General features: G+C 46.7%; 1 protein-coding gene across 1 annotated transcript in view; it reads right to left on the bottom strand.

The window, feature by feature from the left end:
- The window catches only part of CEP57 (centrosomal protein 57), a 74,473-nt gene that overhangs the window by 12,701 nt on the left and 47,178 nt on the right, over positions 1 to 14,594 (bottom strand). The window contains exons 5-9 of the mRNA XM_063951476.1: positions 10,759 to 10,875; positions 9,452 to 9,529; positions 1,907 to 2,005; positions 1,050 to 1,130; positions 33 to 259 (exon numbers count right to left, since the gene is read on the bottom strand). Coding sequence (XP_063807546.1) covers positions 33 to 259; positions 1,050 to 1,130; positions 1,907 to 2,005; positions 9,452 to 9,529; positions 10,759 to 10,875 — 602 coding nt within the window. The remainder of the gene's footprint in view (positions 1 to 32; positions 260 to 1,049; positions 1,131 to 1,906; positions 2,006 to 9,451; positions 9,530 to 10,758; positions 10,876 to 14,594) is intronic.

The following is a 14,594-nucleotide window of genomic DNA, read 5'->3' as shown; positions in this document are numbered from 1 at the left end:
ATAAAGATAATCAGCCAACACTTTGCACTCACAAACTCATCTGCCCGAATTCATCTTCCAGGGTGTGCAAAACCTCAGAGAGTTCCTGGTAAGAGGTGGGAGATGAAAGGGACTCGTGTGTCCACCTCACTCCGCTCTCTTTGCTTTCTATAGGCTGATCGCTCACAACGCGGTCATTGCAGAAGACTTTATGGTGCTGCTTCATCATATGCAGGACGTGCTGGACATTGGCTCGGACAGAGTGACTGGGAGATGTGGACTGAAAGACAAAGCAGATGACATGTATGACATGCCTTTCATGAAGTGGTGTGTGTGTGTGTGTCCCATTTTGCATCATCTTGGGAGGAGTTTCTCATGGATGCTAAATAGTAAAACTAGCTCAGTCCACTACATGTGTTGTAATGGATTAATAAAAGTACACCGAGTAACAACAACAACTGTATATAACAACAAAGTACAAGGTTCATAGTAATTTTTGAAGTTGAAACATTTTACAAAAAGCAACACTGAGGTAAACAGCTTATACACTTCCCACATATCACAGAACGTGTATATACCACTTGTGGCCACTAGAGGCCAGCAGCCAGTTAATGAGCAGAGATGAGCTCAATGGAAACAGCGTTTCTTGATAATGGAGTCTGTGGTGGAAGAGACCACTGTGCAGAGGAGAGCCTCCGAAGAAGCAATCTGCAAACGACACTCTTCCACTCTACATTTATAGACTTGCAATTTGCAGAAAGTATAGCGCCGGTATTCCCTCTGCCTTCTGCTGGGAGGTTGGAGTAAAGACCAAAAATTTAAAGAGCTGGCAAATTGTATATGTATGATTCTGTCTTTTCAAAGGGTTGAGTATTCCCTGGTAGTTGGAAAGCTGCGGCAATTCTGGTAAGAAACACTGGGTATTTAATTCGCGCCAGGGAAACTTGTTTTTCTGTCTTGAGGTTGGAGTAAAGCTGGAATCACTGACGGCCATTACATTTTGCAGACAAATATTTCAGAGAACAATTTGCGTCAACTCTATCCTTCTAGTTAGGAGACCCGTTATTTACCTTTCCTGCAACAAACGGCACATCTCCGAGACTCAATCTATAGTGGATCTGTGGGGGGCTACCGCTCAGCGGGCCAGCCTTCTAAAACGTAGAAACAAAACAAACAGACAAAGATAAATAACTGCACAATCACACAATTCGCTGCAAATCTGCGTTCGATGTCTGGATCTACCTGGACTGAGGTGTATTCATAAAGTCAGAACCTTCTACCAGCCCTTTCGTTTCTACAATAAGAGGGTGAGTGATTCTGTATTCCTCCACAGGCTGTATACTGTAATATTACAGCTCTGATATCTGCAAGTGTTGGGACTAGAATCTTCCTGCATAAATTATTTTCTACACTATGGAACTTTCTTTTGTGCTTATAATAACCACCGCCCACCCCATGATATAATAAATTCTATATAAATATGGCTCTGTAGTAATTTGGGTACAGCACTGTTATTATCTGTTCCACCTATTATTTGCACTCACACATTGATACCCATTATTGGTTTGCTTTTACAAGTTTATTTAACCTATTAGTAAAGGAATCTGCTGGGTCATCTGTCTGCCCACACCCGCTCTGAACCCCCCCTCTCCCTCCCCCTACAAATGCTTTGCTATATACAACTCACCCCTGTTGCCTCTCCCATGCTTAACTCGTCTCGCTGGTTCGGCTTTCACAGAGCAGAGCCGATGAAACTTTTTATATAGACGCCGGCCCTACAAATTTTTGGAATGTGTTCTAATTACAGTTGGAATTATACCAAATAATATTTAAACTTCTACTGACAAATGTCAGCCTTCATACTTCATGGTCTCTCCAAATAAAAACCTATTTTAAAATCACTGGCGAGACCAAAACCCCTTTTTACCTTCTCAGCGTCCAATGTTCTTCTCTTGCTCTTCACTTGTTTTGTAGGAGGAGTTAGAGACTTCAGCAGAATCCGATTTGTTTCTAAACCGGTCTGCAGCTGTAAGACAAGACATAGCACAAGTTACAGGGTAAGCCGCCAATACGTATAGCAAAAATAGGATTTTGGTACTTACCAGGTAAATCCTTTTCTTTGAATCCATAGGGGGCACTGGAGTACTCTTGGGATATGGACGGCTTCCACCGGAAGAAGGCACTGAATAAATTAATTTTTGAGACTACTCCTCCCCTCCATATCCTCGAGCACTTCAGTGTTTTTTACTGAGCCGAACAGGATCGATAGAGAGATTGACCAAAGGAGAATTACATATAATCTCACTGACAACAATAAAGTTGACACAAAACGTAACAGACAACTAAACAGTTGACACCATAACTGATTAACCCTTGTTAAATTTAAACCAGTCGTGAAAGTGTGTTACCATAAGAACCACTGAACTTCCTAAAACAGGTAAACTGCTCTGGGTGGGCGTCCAGTGCCCCCTATGGATTCAAAGAAAAGGATTTACCTGGTAAGTACCAAAATCCTATTTTCTTTATCATCCACTAGGGGTCACTGGAGTACTCTTGGGATGTACCAAAGTTTCCTCCGTGGTGGGAGAGCTGTTTGGCACTTGTAACACTAAACGGCCAAAGCTAGATGCTGATGCCGCGAAAGTATCAAACTTGTAAAAGCGCACAAACGTGTGCACTGAAGACCAAGTAGCCGCACGGCAAAGCTGTGTCGTAGAAGCCCCACGACTCGCTGCCCATGACGTTCCCACAGAACGTGTGGAATGAGCTGTTACTGAAGTCGGTGGCTGTAACCTAGCATAAAGGTAAGCCTGACGTATGGTCAGTTTGATCCATCTGGATAAGGTCTGCTTAGAGGCTGGCCAACCCCTCTTAGCCGCATCATAGAGAACAAACAACGTATCCGTTTTACGCACAGTAGACGTTCGGGATACATAGATGCGCAATGCGCGAACCACATCCAACGTTCCAGAATCTCCTGTTAACACAGGAACTACTATTGGTTGATTGATGTGAAAAGACGACACTACCTTTGGTAGAAAAGCGGGATTCGTCCGAAGTTCCGCTCTGTCATCATGAAAAACTAAACACGGTGACTTGCACGACAAGGCACCCAGATCTGAAACACGCCTAGCCGAAGCTAAGGCTAAAAGAAAAATCGTCTTCCAAGTGAGAAATTTAATATCCACTTGTCGTAAAGGTTCAAAGTAATCGGACTGTAAGAAATCTAAAACCAGATTCAAGTCCCATGGTGCTGTAGGTGGAATGAAAGGAGGCTGTATCCTCTTTACACCCTGTAAAAACGTATGTATTGACGGCAACGAGGCCAATTTCCTTTGAAAGAAAATTGACAACGCAGATACCTGCACCTTTAGTGTGGAAAGACGTAGTCCTCCATCTAACCCCATCTGTAAAAATAACAAAAGACGGGATAAATTAAAAGATGATGTCGGAAATTTCCGAGCTTCACACCAACTTATATAAGTACGCCAGATTCTGTAATAATGAGCTGCCGTAACCGGCTTCCTAGCTCGTACCATGGTTGGTATAACAGACTCAGGAATGCCCTCTCTTCTTAAGATGGCCTTTTCAACAGCCACCCCGTCAAACGCAGCCGCGCTAAATCGGGGTAAAGGAACGGACCCTGTTGTAACAGGTCCGGACGTAGTGGGAGTGGCCACGGATCGTCTGCGAGTAACCCGAGGAGATCCGAGAACCAAGCCCTCCGAGGCCAATGAGGCGCTATTAGTATGACTGTGACGGACCCTCTCTTGATCCGTTTTAGCAACAGCGGGAGCAGCGGAAACGGTGGAAACAGATACACAAGGCTGTACGGCCACGTGGCTGTGAGAGCATCCACCGCCACTGCCCCTGGATCTCTTGTTCTGGACACATATCGTGACACCTGATGATTGTGGCGGGATGCCATCAGATCCACCTGAGGGTACCCCCACTTCTGGATCAACATCTGAAATACTTCTGGATTTAATGCCCACTCTCCTGGATGAAAATCCCGACGACTGAGAAAATCTGCCTCCCAGTTGTCCACTCCCGGAATGAACACTGCCGACAATATCACCTGGTGATATTCGGCCCATCTGAGGATCCGAGCTACTTCCCGCATTGCCATGCGGCTTCTCGTTCCTCCTTGTTTGTTTATGTATGCGACTGCCGTCGCATTGTCTGACTGCACCTGAACAGTCTGAAAACGAAACATGTACACTGCTTGTCTTAGAGCATTGTAAATCGCCCTGAGTTCCAGAACATTTATGGATAGCGATCTTTCGTGATTTGCCCAGAGGCCCTGGAGCCGATGACTCTGAACTACAGCTCCCCAACCTCTGAGACTTGCGTCTGTTGTCAGAATTATCCAATTCACGACGCCGAATCGTCTCCCTGCAGATAGATTGTGTATTTTTAACCACCAGAGAAGAGACACCCTGACTTGTGGCGACAATCTCACCCTGTGGTGCAACTGCAGATGTGATCCCGACCATTGCGCTAACACCTCCAGTTGAAACGGACGTGAGTGAAACCTTCCGAACTGAAGTGCTTCGAAAGCCGCCACCATTGTGCCTAAAAGGCGAATGCACAAATGTACTGAGACTGTGCGTGGCTTGAGCACTAATTGCACCAGATGACGAATGACCTGTACTTTCTGTTGTGGCAGGTAAACCTTTTGTTTTACTGTATCGAGAATCATCCCTAGGAATTGAAGTCGCTGACACGGAATTAGATGTGATTTCTTTAAACTGACTATCCAACCGTGCTGAACTAGTACATTGTACGTTAGCAAAGCATGCTGGAGAAGCAATTGTTGAGACGGAGCCTTTATGAGTAGATCGTCCAAATACGGAACAATTATTACCCCTAGGGACCTGAGATGAGCTATCATCACGGACATTACCTTGGTGAATACCCGAGGCGCTGATGAGAGGCCAAACGGGAGAGCCTGAATTTTGTAATGGTCTCGCCTTATCGCAAACCTTAAGAAACTCTGGTGAGGTGGCCAAATCGGAATGTGTAAGTACGCATCCTTGAGATCCAGTGCAATCATGAATTCCTGCGGCTCTAACCCTGCAATTACTGACCTGAGAGATTCCATCTTGAATCTGTGGTAAGTGACGTAATGATTGAGACCTTTTAGGTTCAATATTGGCCTGACTGAGCCATCTGGTTTTGGTACCAGAAACAGACTGGAATAATAACCCTGCCCCTGTTCCTGCACGGGGACCGGAATTACAACTGCAGCATTCAGCAGAGACTGAATGGCAACCTGCAGAACTGCTTTCTTGTCGTCCGACACAGGCAGTCCTGTCGTGAAAAATCTTCCTGTCGGAAGATAATCGAACTCTATTTTGTAACCCTCTAATACTAACTTGCGGATCCACCCATCTGTGGACGTCTGCAGCCACGCCCCCTGAAAGCTCTGAAGGCGTGCTCCCACAATTGGAGATCCGAGATGGGCTGGGAGCCCGTCATGCCACTGGTTTGTTAGTGGTCTTAGTGTCTTGACGACGTGCATTGGATTGTCGAGCACTACGTCCCCGACCTCTTCTACCAGGCGTGACTGCTCCTGTGCCCTGCCCACGAAAGGGCTGAGTTCTAAAGGATTTGAACGCCGGACCAGAATATTTCCGTTTAGGTATAGTTGTAGGCGATGGAAGAAACACAGACTTTCCTCCAGTAGCCTCAGAAATCCATTTGTCCAATTCAGGACCGAAAAGCTTCTCGCCATCCTAAGGCAATGCCTCTATACCTTTTTTAACCTCCGTCTCCGCCTGCCAAGAACGCAGCCAAAGTGCTCGTCGTACTATGACTAGCGATGAGGACAGGCGAGAAGTAAGCTGACAGACGTCAGTAGAAGCTGTACATAGATATTCAGCAGCTTCCCAGATTTGATCCGCGAGAAGTATAAGATGGTCATCTTGCAGAGCCGACTTGAGCTCTTTTATCCATACCATTAAAGCTTTAGTAACCCAAATGCCAACCAACCCAGGTCTCAGCAGCACTCCAGCTGCTGTATACATGGACCTTAGCATAGCCTCTATTTTACGATCTGCAGGGTCTTTAAGCGTAGTAGCAGTTGGTACTGGTATGGTTAACTTCCTTGTAAGTTTGGATACGGATGAATCCACCAATGGTGGGTTCTCCCAAGTAGCTGTCATGGACTCTGGAAACGGGTAACTCGATTTAAATCTACGAGGAATAGAAAACCGTTTATCCGGATTTTTCCGTGATTCCAGTAACATTTTATTAAGAGATTCCGAAATAGGGAAACACATCGGAGATCTCTGTCGTTTAGTAAAAACTACCTCATCATTCGTCAGGGGCTCCTCAGTTTCCGTAAACTCCAGCGACTGACGTACTGCTCTGATGAGATTGTCAATACCTGGGCTGTCAAAATCGTCACTATCTGACTGTTGCCCTATTTCGCCCTCCTCATACTCCTGTTCAGTGAGGTCTAGTATCCCAGAGACTGGAGAATTATTAGGAAAAGGAAATTTATCTTTTCCACTCAAGGTGGGCCTCTGACCAGATTGAGACTCTGGTAACTCAAATGGTCTCATTTTAAACTCAGATCTTGCCGCCTCTCTTTCTTCACGAGAGGCGGCCAGCTCTGATTGTAAACCAACTAATACATCTGCAAGTAAAGCCCATGGAGGGTCCAGAGATGGTGGTTTTACTTCTGAAATCGTATTTAGATTTTGCTGGTGTCTTACTCATTATAAAAGACAGACAATACAAACTACACACAGACAGACTGCACGACTCAGTAATAACACCAAAGTTCCTGGTATATATCAGGCAAGTGCAGTGCCTGCCAGCAATAAGAAAACTGACCCCAAAATTCCCCTAGTACCACTCTTAGCCGAGATGTAATAAAGGAAACCTGGAACAGACAGGAGAACATTAACATATTAAGCATGCCAAATACTGCCAATGTCTCCCCCCCCCCCACTTCCACGACCTCCGTGTACAGCACCGGGTCGGGGCCTGTGGAAGTCTGCATAGGGCCGTGTGAGCGGCCTGTACCTGTAGGCCCAGGCAGCGGGAACTCCTCGGCTGCTGCGGGCGGATAGCGGAAGCAGCGAGCGTGCTGCATAGAGCCCTGGAGCGGCCTATGCACACGCGCTCCCGCCCGCCACACACATTTTGCGGAGTGTCTGTTGTAGCCAGGCAGCGCTGCTGCGGCGCCGGGGAGCAGCGGTCTGGTATTTAAGATGCTGGGAGCGGAGAGTGAGAGCGCGCCGCATGGAGCCGTGATGCGGCCCATGCACACGCGCTCCGGGCAGCGGTGAGTACCCAATACAATCCCCAACAGTGGAGCGGCAGCAAGAGCTGACCGCCCCTAACATACCTGGACCGTGACCAAAGTCTATGACGGGGCTTCTCATCCAAGCTCCGTCCAGCTTTTTGCAGGCAGCCTGCAGGTGGAGTGAGGGAGCTCTTTACAGAGAGGTCCGACACTCACGGCTGTTCTCAGCCGCTTCCACTGTCCCTGACCCACGCCTGTTAGAAGGGGGGAAAGGACGTGGAAATCCTTGAAAAGAAAAACTTAGGAACTAAAAAAAAAATTCCAATACTTCGTGGACGAGCTCCACTATGCCTTCTAACTGTGTCGAGCACAGAAAAAACACTGGAGTGCTCGAGGATATGGAGGGGAGGAGTAGTCTCAAAAATTAATTTATTCAGTGCCTTCTTCCGGTGGAAGCCGTCCATATCCCAAGAGTACTCCAGTGACCCCTAGTGGATGATAAAGAAACAGGACTAAATGTGCATATGCCCTGAGGTTCCCCTGTGGCGTATGGGTTTTAGGTGGAGGTTTGGAACTGTATTCGAATTACAGTACCTATGTTCTACCCTCACGCCCTAAAAATTTCCTGTATGGATTTACACTTGAACACATACTTACAGCCATATCCAATCAACCGCACTAATTACCGCAGGCTTGTAGCAGTGGCCAGGACTATTGGTTTGCCTTTGCCTGGATTTTTTTTTTTTTGAGCCTCAGGTAGACTTGAATAGAAATCTATGGTAAGTAGAGCCCTTATAGCGGGTGCTGCGAACACGTTAATTCATAGCTCCAGGCACTTATCCCAGAATATATGGGTTAAGACGCGTTAGCACAGATTTAACTGAACCCAGCCCTTAATGCTATTATTTACAATTATACTCAACTTCTTAATGTCATTTTGCTTTACCACTGCATGATTGTGTTTTTATTGTAGCTGCTTAATAATAATTCAACTTAAATAATACAGGGTGATTCAAATGCTGGAAATGGGAAAACTGACGTAGATTCAAGATGGCGCCCGTGTTCGGTACATACCCTAAAAGATAGCCCCACCTCACTGGAGTATTCAGTTTTCCCATTTCCTTCACAGTTTTTGAAACAAAAGGGTGTGCTGCGACTTTTGAATCACCCTGTATAATATAATAGCCACTTATACCCCAGTATCATGACTGGTTTCTCCTAAAATTCCCCCTCCTTTCTATGCTTGTATGTAAACTAAATGCAACTACAGATGTATCCTCCTACACTGTTACTCAATTCGTGGCAGACAGCCCCTTTCGGCACGCCAAACATCTTTCTTGCTCTCAATGTGCATCTTATTAGCATAAATAAATCTAGAAGCAACAAAAATGACAAAACTACATTGCTAGTGTACACTGATCAATCTGATGTGTGACACTTGTACAGCTGTGTGAGGAGTCTGAATCTGCATATGAAGAGCTACAATGCGGCGGCTGCAGCTTATTCTCACGCCAAGTTCCTCAGCCCGGCATCTAAAGTACACAGAGTGGTGTTTCACTGCGTCTGCAATGTGAATAAGATGCAAAATGCACCTGCTCTACTGCAGGCACCAACTACAACTAAAGTTGCCTGTGCCTGGAGGCTGGGTTATAGAAGAGTGAAGCCGTGCATTTTGGGACAGCTAAAGCTTTTACGGTTTGGTGCCCGGATTACTGATCCATCACTACACCCCAATGTTCCCTGTGGAACCCTATGTACCCTGCCGCAGAAAAGTCTGTACACTAACAGTTTCTGTGCGTCTCACTTGCGCCATATGACATATAGATGTTAGAAATGTATCCTCCTATTTCTATCTGCCCAATTTACTGAAAAAGCAGCAAGTGTGCCTTCCTCCTAGGCACAGAAAACTACAAGGAGACTCTGCTGGAGGAGGGAGGAGGAGTCCGCTTTTTGTTGGGGGGGGGGGGGGGGGTTGTGCCTAACCTCCATAGCCCACACTCTAACCCAGAGGTAATGACGCAGCATCCCCCAGATGGATGATATAGGAAGCAGCAGTTATATGCTGGGCCACATTACCCTTACCAAAACGTAAGTTAGTGTAGGCCCCCAAGCTCCTATACACAAGCCCACAGGTGCAGCACCTGACCATGCATAATAGCGGAACACGTGGGTAGAGTGATGGGTTTCCACGCTTTGAGTTTGCGTATTACATACCTGGGCTGCTTTCTCTTGTACAAGCTTGCGCTGGTACTCCTCCTCTTTTAGCTTCTGTTCTATATCACGGATTTTATTCTGAAAATAACAGAAGTTGGCAAATGATTATATGATAACAAGGGACTCTGCTACAGACCAGTGAATATCATCGTGTTAGTTCCATCACTGTCGTCATACTGTCAGAGACCTCAAACACGAGACTGAGAAGTTTTCCAATCTTAGTAGCTAATATTCTTAGAATTCCACATACATTGCGTATGACTGACAGGTTAGACACACGTATGCCAACTACTGATTCGGAATATTCAAGGCTTACTGGATAAGGGTTTTTAAATCTTAGGGAACCCCCCCCTGATGATCACATCTGTACTACAAATGCCTTTCAATTCTTATCCCGCCGGCAGTCACTAGATGGTGACCAAAAAGAGCAATTAAATTGTAGTTCTGTTCGGGTGCTATGGCTGCCAGTTCTTGCATTTCTGCTCACAGCCCCCTTTACACAGCTAAACCAGAGTGCTATTGGTCCTATATGAGCGATAACGGGGATCAATTGAACATCGCCCCGCAAACTCCCAGCACTTTAGACGGGAGATTAGGCGCGAAACAACAACTGAATATCACCCTATGTATTTTTCGTTCTCCAGAACAGAGAACATACAATGAGAAACCATAGAGATTAATCAAGAAGTGAAGTGGAGAGGTGGACCAGTGTACAAGTTGCCCATATTAATCAATCTGCTTCTACCTGTTATTTTATAGACTGCAATTAATACGTTTTAGCGATAAGCTAAGCTGATTGGTTGCTAATGGCAACCTGTCCACTGGTCCTCTTCTCCACTCTTCCCTGCTTGATACATCAACACTCTAGTAACTAAACATGGAATAATGAGCTGAACCAACAAGGAATAGGAAACTTCGGGGGAAATGTGTAAAGCCTTCTAAAGAGCAGAGAAGTGGACAAGTTTCCCCTAACAACCGCCAGCTTCTAGTTATAATTTATCATTTGCATTCTATAAAATGATAGGCAGAAGCCGATTAGTTGCTATGGGCAATTTAAACATCTTCCCATCTCCCCCAAGCTCTCCTATTACCTGTTGGCTTCAATTCATTATTTCATGTTTAGTTACTTGGTTTCTCATTTTATGTCGTCAGTTTCATGTAATAGAAGTATGGATATTTTCTGGTTTGTGTTACTCCTGTACGTTGTGTCCTGTCTTTAGCGGCTGCTTCTACCCATCAGCTTCCATTCTGCTACTTTCTTATCTTGCAGGCACCTCAGTACAGTGAGCATACAGTGCTGTACAAACCTCTGCCAGGACCTGCATTGTGGTCAGTTTCAGGTATTCCTGTTCCAACATATCCAGCTTTGCCAGCTGCGACTGGAAGTTAGATTTTTCCAGTGTTCTATCACCTCCAAGAGATACCTTAAAGGAAGAAGACTCAGTAAGCGCAGCTCACATTTCTTAGCATAGTCCGCAGCGCTGCAAATGTCAGATTTTCAGGACTTTGAAGTCTATGTACTGAGCCTTACAGTGAGAAAGTGGACGGAGACCAACCAACTCCTAACACAGCCTGTAACATGGCAGTTAGGAGCAGATTGGCTGGCACTTTATCTCTCTCTCCAAAGCTTAGTACATAGACCCCTTTGTTCATACAATTTGCAGAGCGTCACGCTTACAAGTAATATTCCCAGCCCGGGGGAATCTGCCTGGTGGGTTACAAGAAAGATGTAGAGCACAAGAAGGCAGACAGGACTATGATGGAAATGTATCAACCCTTCTAAAGAGTGGAGGTGTGAAGTGGAGAAGTTGCCCGTAGCAACCAATCCAGTACATTCTATATAATAATAGGCAGGAGAAAATAAGAATTTACTCACCTGTAATTCTATTTCTCGTAGTCCGTAGTGGATGCTGGGTACTCCGTAAGGACCATGGGAATAGACGGGCTCCGCAGGAGTCTGGGCACTCTCTAAAGAAAGATTAGGTACTATATCTGGTGTGCACTGGCTCCTCCCTCTATGACCCTCCTCCAGACCTCAGTTAGGGAAACTGTGCCCGGAAGAGCTGACATTACTAGGAAAGGATTTGGAATCCAGGGTTAGACTCATACCAGCCACACCAATCACACCGTACAACTTGTGATAACTATACCCAATTAACAGTATGAACAACAGCTGAGCCTCATACAACAGATGGCTCAGAACAATTACCCTATAGTTAAGCAATAACTATATACACGTATTGCAGAAGTCCGCACTTGGGACGGGCTCCCAGCATCCACTACGGACTATGAGAAATAGAATTACCAGTGAGTAAATTCTTATTTTCTCTGACGTCCTAGTGGATGCTGGGTACTCCGTAAGGACCATGGGGATTATACCAAAGCTCCCAAACGGGTGGGAGAGTGCGGATGACTCTGCAGCACCGAATGAGCAAACTCAAGGTCCTCCTCAGCCAGGGTATCAAACTTGTAGAATTTTGCAAACGTGTTTGATCCCGACCAGGTAGCAGCTCGGCAAAGTTGTAAAGCAGAGACCCCTCGGGCAGCCGCCCAAGAAGAGCCCCCCTTCCTCGTGGAATGGGCTTTTACTGATTTAGGATGCGGCAGTCCAGCCGCAGAATGTGCAAGTTGAATCGTGCTACAGATCCAGCGAGCAATAGTCTGCTTAGAAGCAGGAGCACCCAGCTTGTTGGGTGCATGCAGGATAAACAGCGAGTCAGTTTTTCCGACTCTAGCCGTCCTGGAAACATAGATTTTCAGGGCCCGGACTACGTCCAGCAACTTGGAATCCTCCAAGTCCCGAGTAGCCGCAGGCACCACAATAGGTTGGTTCAAATGAAACGCTGATACCACCTTAGGGAGAAATTGGGGACGAGTCCTGAATTCTGCCCTGTCCATATGGAAGATCAGATAAGGGCTTTTACATGACAAAGCCGCCAATTCTGACACACGCCTAGCCGAAGCCAAGGCCAAAAGCATGACCACTTTCCACGTGAGATACTTCAACTCCACGGTCTGAAGTGGCTCAAACCAATGTGATTTTAGGAAATCCAACACTACGTTGAGATCCCAAGGTGCCACTGGAGGCACAAAAGGGGGCTAAATATGCAGCACTCCCTTAACAAACGTCTGAACTTCAGGTAGTGAAGCCAGTTCTTTTTGAAAGAAAATATAGACAGGGCCGAAATCTGGACTTTTATGGATCCCAATTTTAGGCCCATAGTCCCTCCTGACTGTAGGAAGTGCAGAAATCGACCCAGCTGAAATTCCTCTGTTGGGGCCTTCATAGCCTCACACCAAGCAACATATTTTCGCCATATGTGGTGATAATGTTTTGCTGTCACATCCTTCCTAGCTTTTATCAGCGTAGGAATGACTTCAACCGGAATGCCCTTTTCCATCAGGATCCGGCGTTCAACCGCCATGCCGTCAAACGCAGCCGCGGTAAGTCTTGGAACAGACAGGGCCCCTGCTGTAGCAGGTCCTGTCGGAGCGGCAGAGGCCAAGGGTCCTCTGAGATCATTTCTTGTAGTTCCGGGTACCAAGTTCTTCTTGGCCAATCCGGAACGATGAGTATAGTTCTTACTCCTCTCTTTCTTATTATCCTCAGTACCTTTGGTATGAGAGGAAGAGGAGGGAACACATAAACCGACTGGTACACCCACGGTGTCACTAGAGCGTCCACAGCTATCGCCTGAGGGTCCCTTGACCTGGCGCAATATCTTTTTAGCTTTTTGTTGAGGCGGGACGCCATCATGTCCACCTGTGGCCTTTCCCAACGATTAACAATCAGCTGGAAGACTTCTGGATGAAGTCCCCACTCTCCCGGGTGGAGGTCGTGCCTGCTGAGGAAGTCTGCTTCCCAGTTGTCCACTCCCGGAATGAACACTGCTGACAGTGCTATCACGTGATTCTCCGCCCATCGGAGAATCCTTGTGGCTTCTGCCATTGCCATCCTGCTTCTTGTGCCACCCTGTCGGTTTACATGGGCGACCGCCGTGATGTTGTCTGACTGAATCAGCACCGGCTGGTTTTGAAGCAGGGGTTTTGCTTGACTTAGGGCATTGTAAATGGCCCTTAGTTCCAGAATATTTATGTGTAGGGAAGTCTCCCGACTCGACCATTGTCCTTGGAAGTTTCTTCCCTGAGTGACTGCCCCCCAACCTCAGAGGCTTGCATCCGTGGTCACAAGGACCCAGTCCTGAATGCCGAATCTGCGGCCTTCGAGAAGATGAGCACTCTGCAGCCACCACAGCAGAGACACCCTGGCCCTCGGGGACAGGGTGATCAACCGATGCATCTGAAGATGCGATCCGGACCACTTGTCTAACAGGTCCCACTGAAAGATCCTTGCATGGAACCTGCCGAAGGGAATTGCTTCGTAAGAAGCTACCATCTTTCCCAGGACTCGCGTGCAGTGATGCACCGACACCTGTTTTGGTTTCAGGAGGTCTCTGACCAGAGATGAAAACTCCTTGGCCTTCTCCTCCGGGAGAAACCCAAGAACAGCAGACGCGTCGTAGGAACCAGCTGCGACTTTGGGATATTCAGAATCCAGCCGTGCTGTTGTAGCACTTCCTGAGATAGTGCTACTCCGACCAACAACTGCTCCATGGACCTCGCCTTTATAAGGAGATCGTCCAAGTACGGGATAATTATAACTCCCTTCTTTCGAAGGAGTATCATCATTTCGGCCATTACCTTGGTAAATACCCTCGGTGCCGTGGACAGACCAAACGGCAACGTCTGAAATTGGTAATGGCAGTCCTGTACCACAAATCGGAGGTACTCCTGGTGAGGTGGGTAAATGGGGACATGTAGGTAAGCATCCTTGATGTCCAGGGATACCATAAAATCCCCCTCTTCCAGGCTTGCAATAACCGCCCTGAGCGATTCCATTTTGAACTTGAACTTCCTTATATAAGTGTTCAAGGATTTCAAATTTAGAATGGGTCTCACCGAACCGTCTGGTTTCGGTACCACAAACATTGTGGAATAGTAACCCCGTCCCTGTTGAAGGAGGGGAACTTTGATTATCACCTGCTGGAGGTACAGCTTGTGAATTGCCGCCAATACTACCTCCCTTTCCTTGGGAGTAGCTGGCAAGGCTGATTTGAGGTAACGGCGAGGGGGAGACGTCTCG

This window comes from Pseudophryne corroboree, chromosome 2 (genome assembly GCF_028390025.1).
Source record: "Pseudophryne corroboree isolate aPseCor3 chromosome 2, aPseCor3.hap2, whole genome shotgun sequence".
NCBI lineage: Eukaryota > Metazoa > Chordata > Amphibia > Anura > Myobatrachidae > Pseudophryne > Pseudophryne corroboree.
The sequence above is the reverse complement of the archived record's forward strand: the minus strand, read 5'-3'. Positions and strand labels throughout refer to the sequence as shown.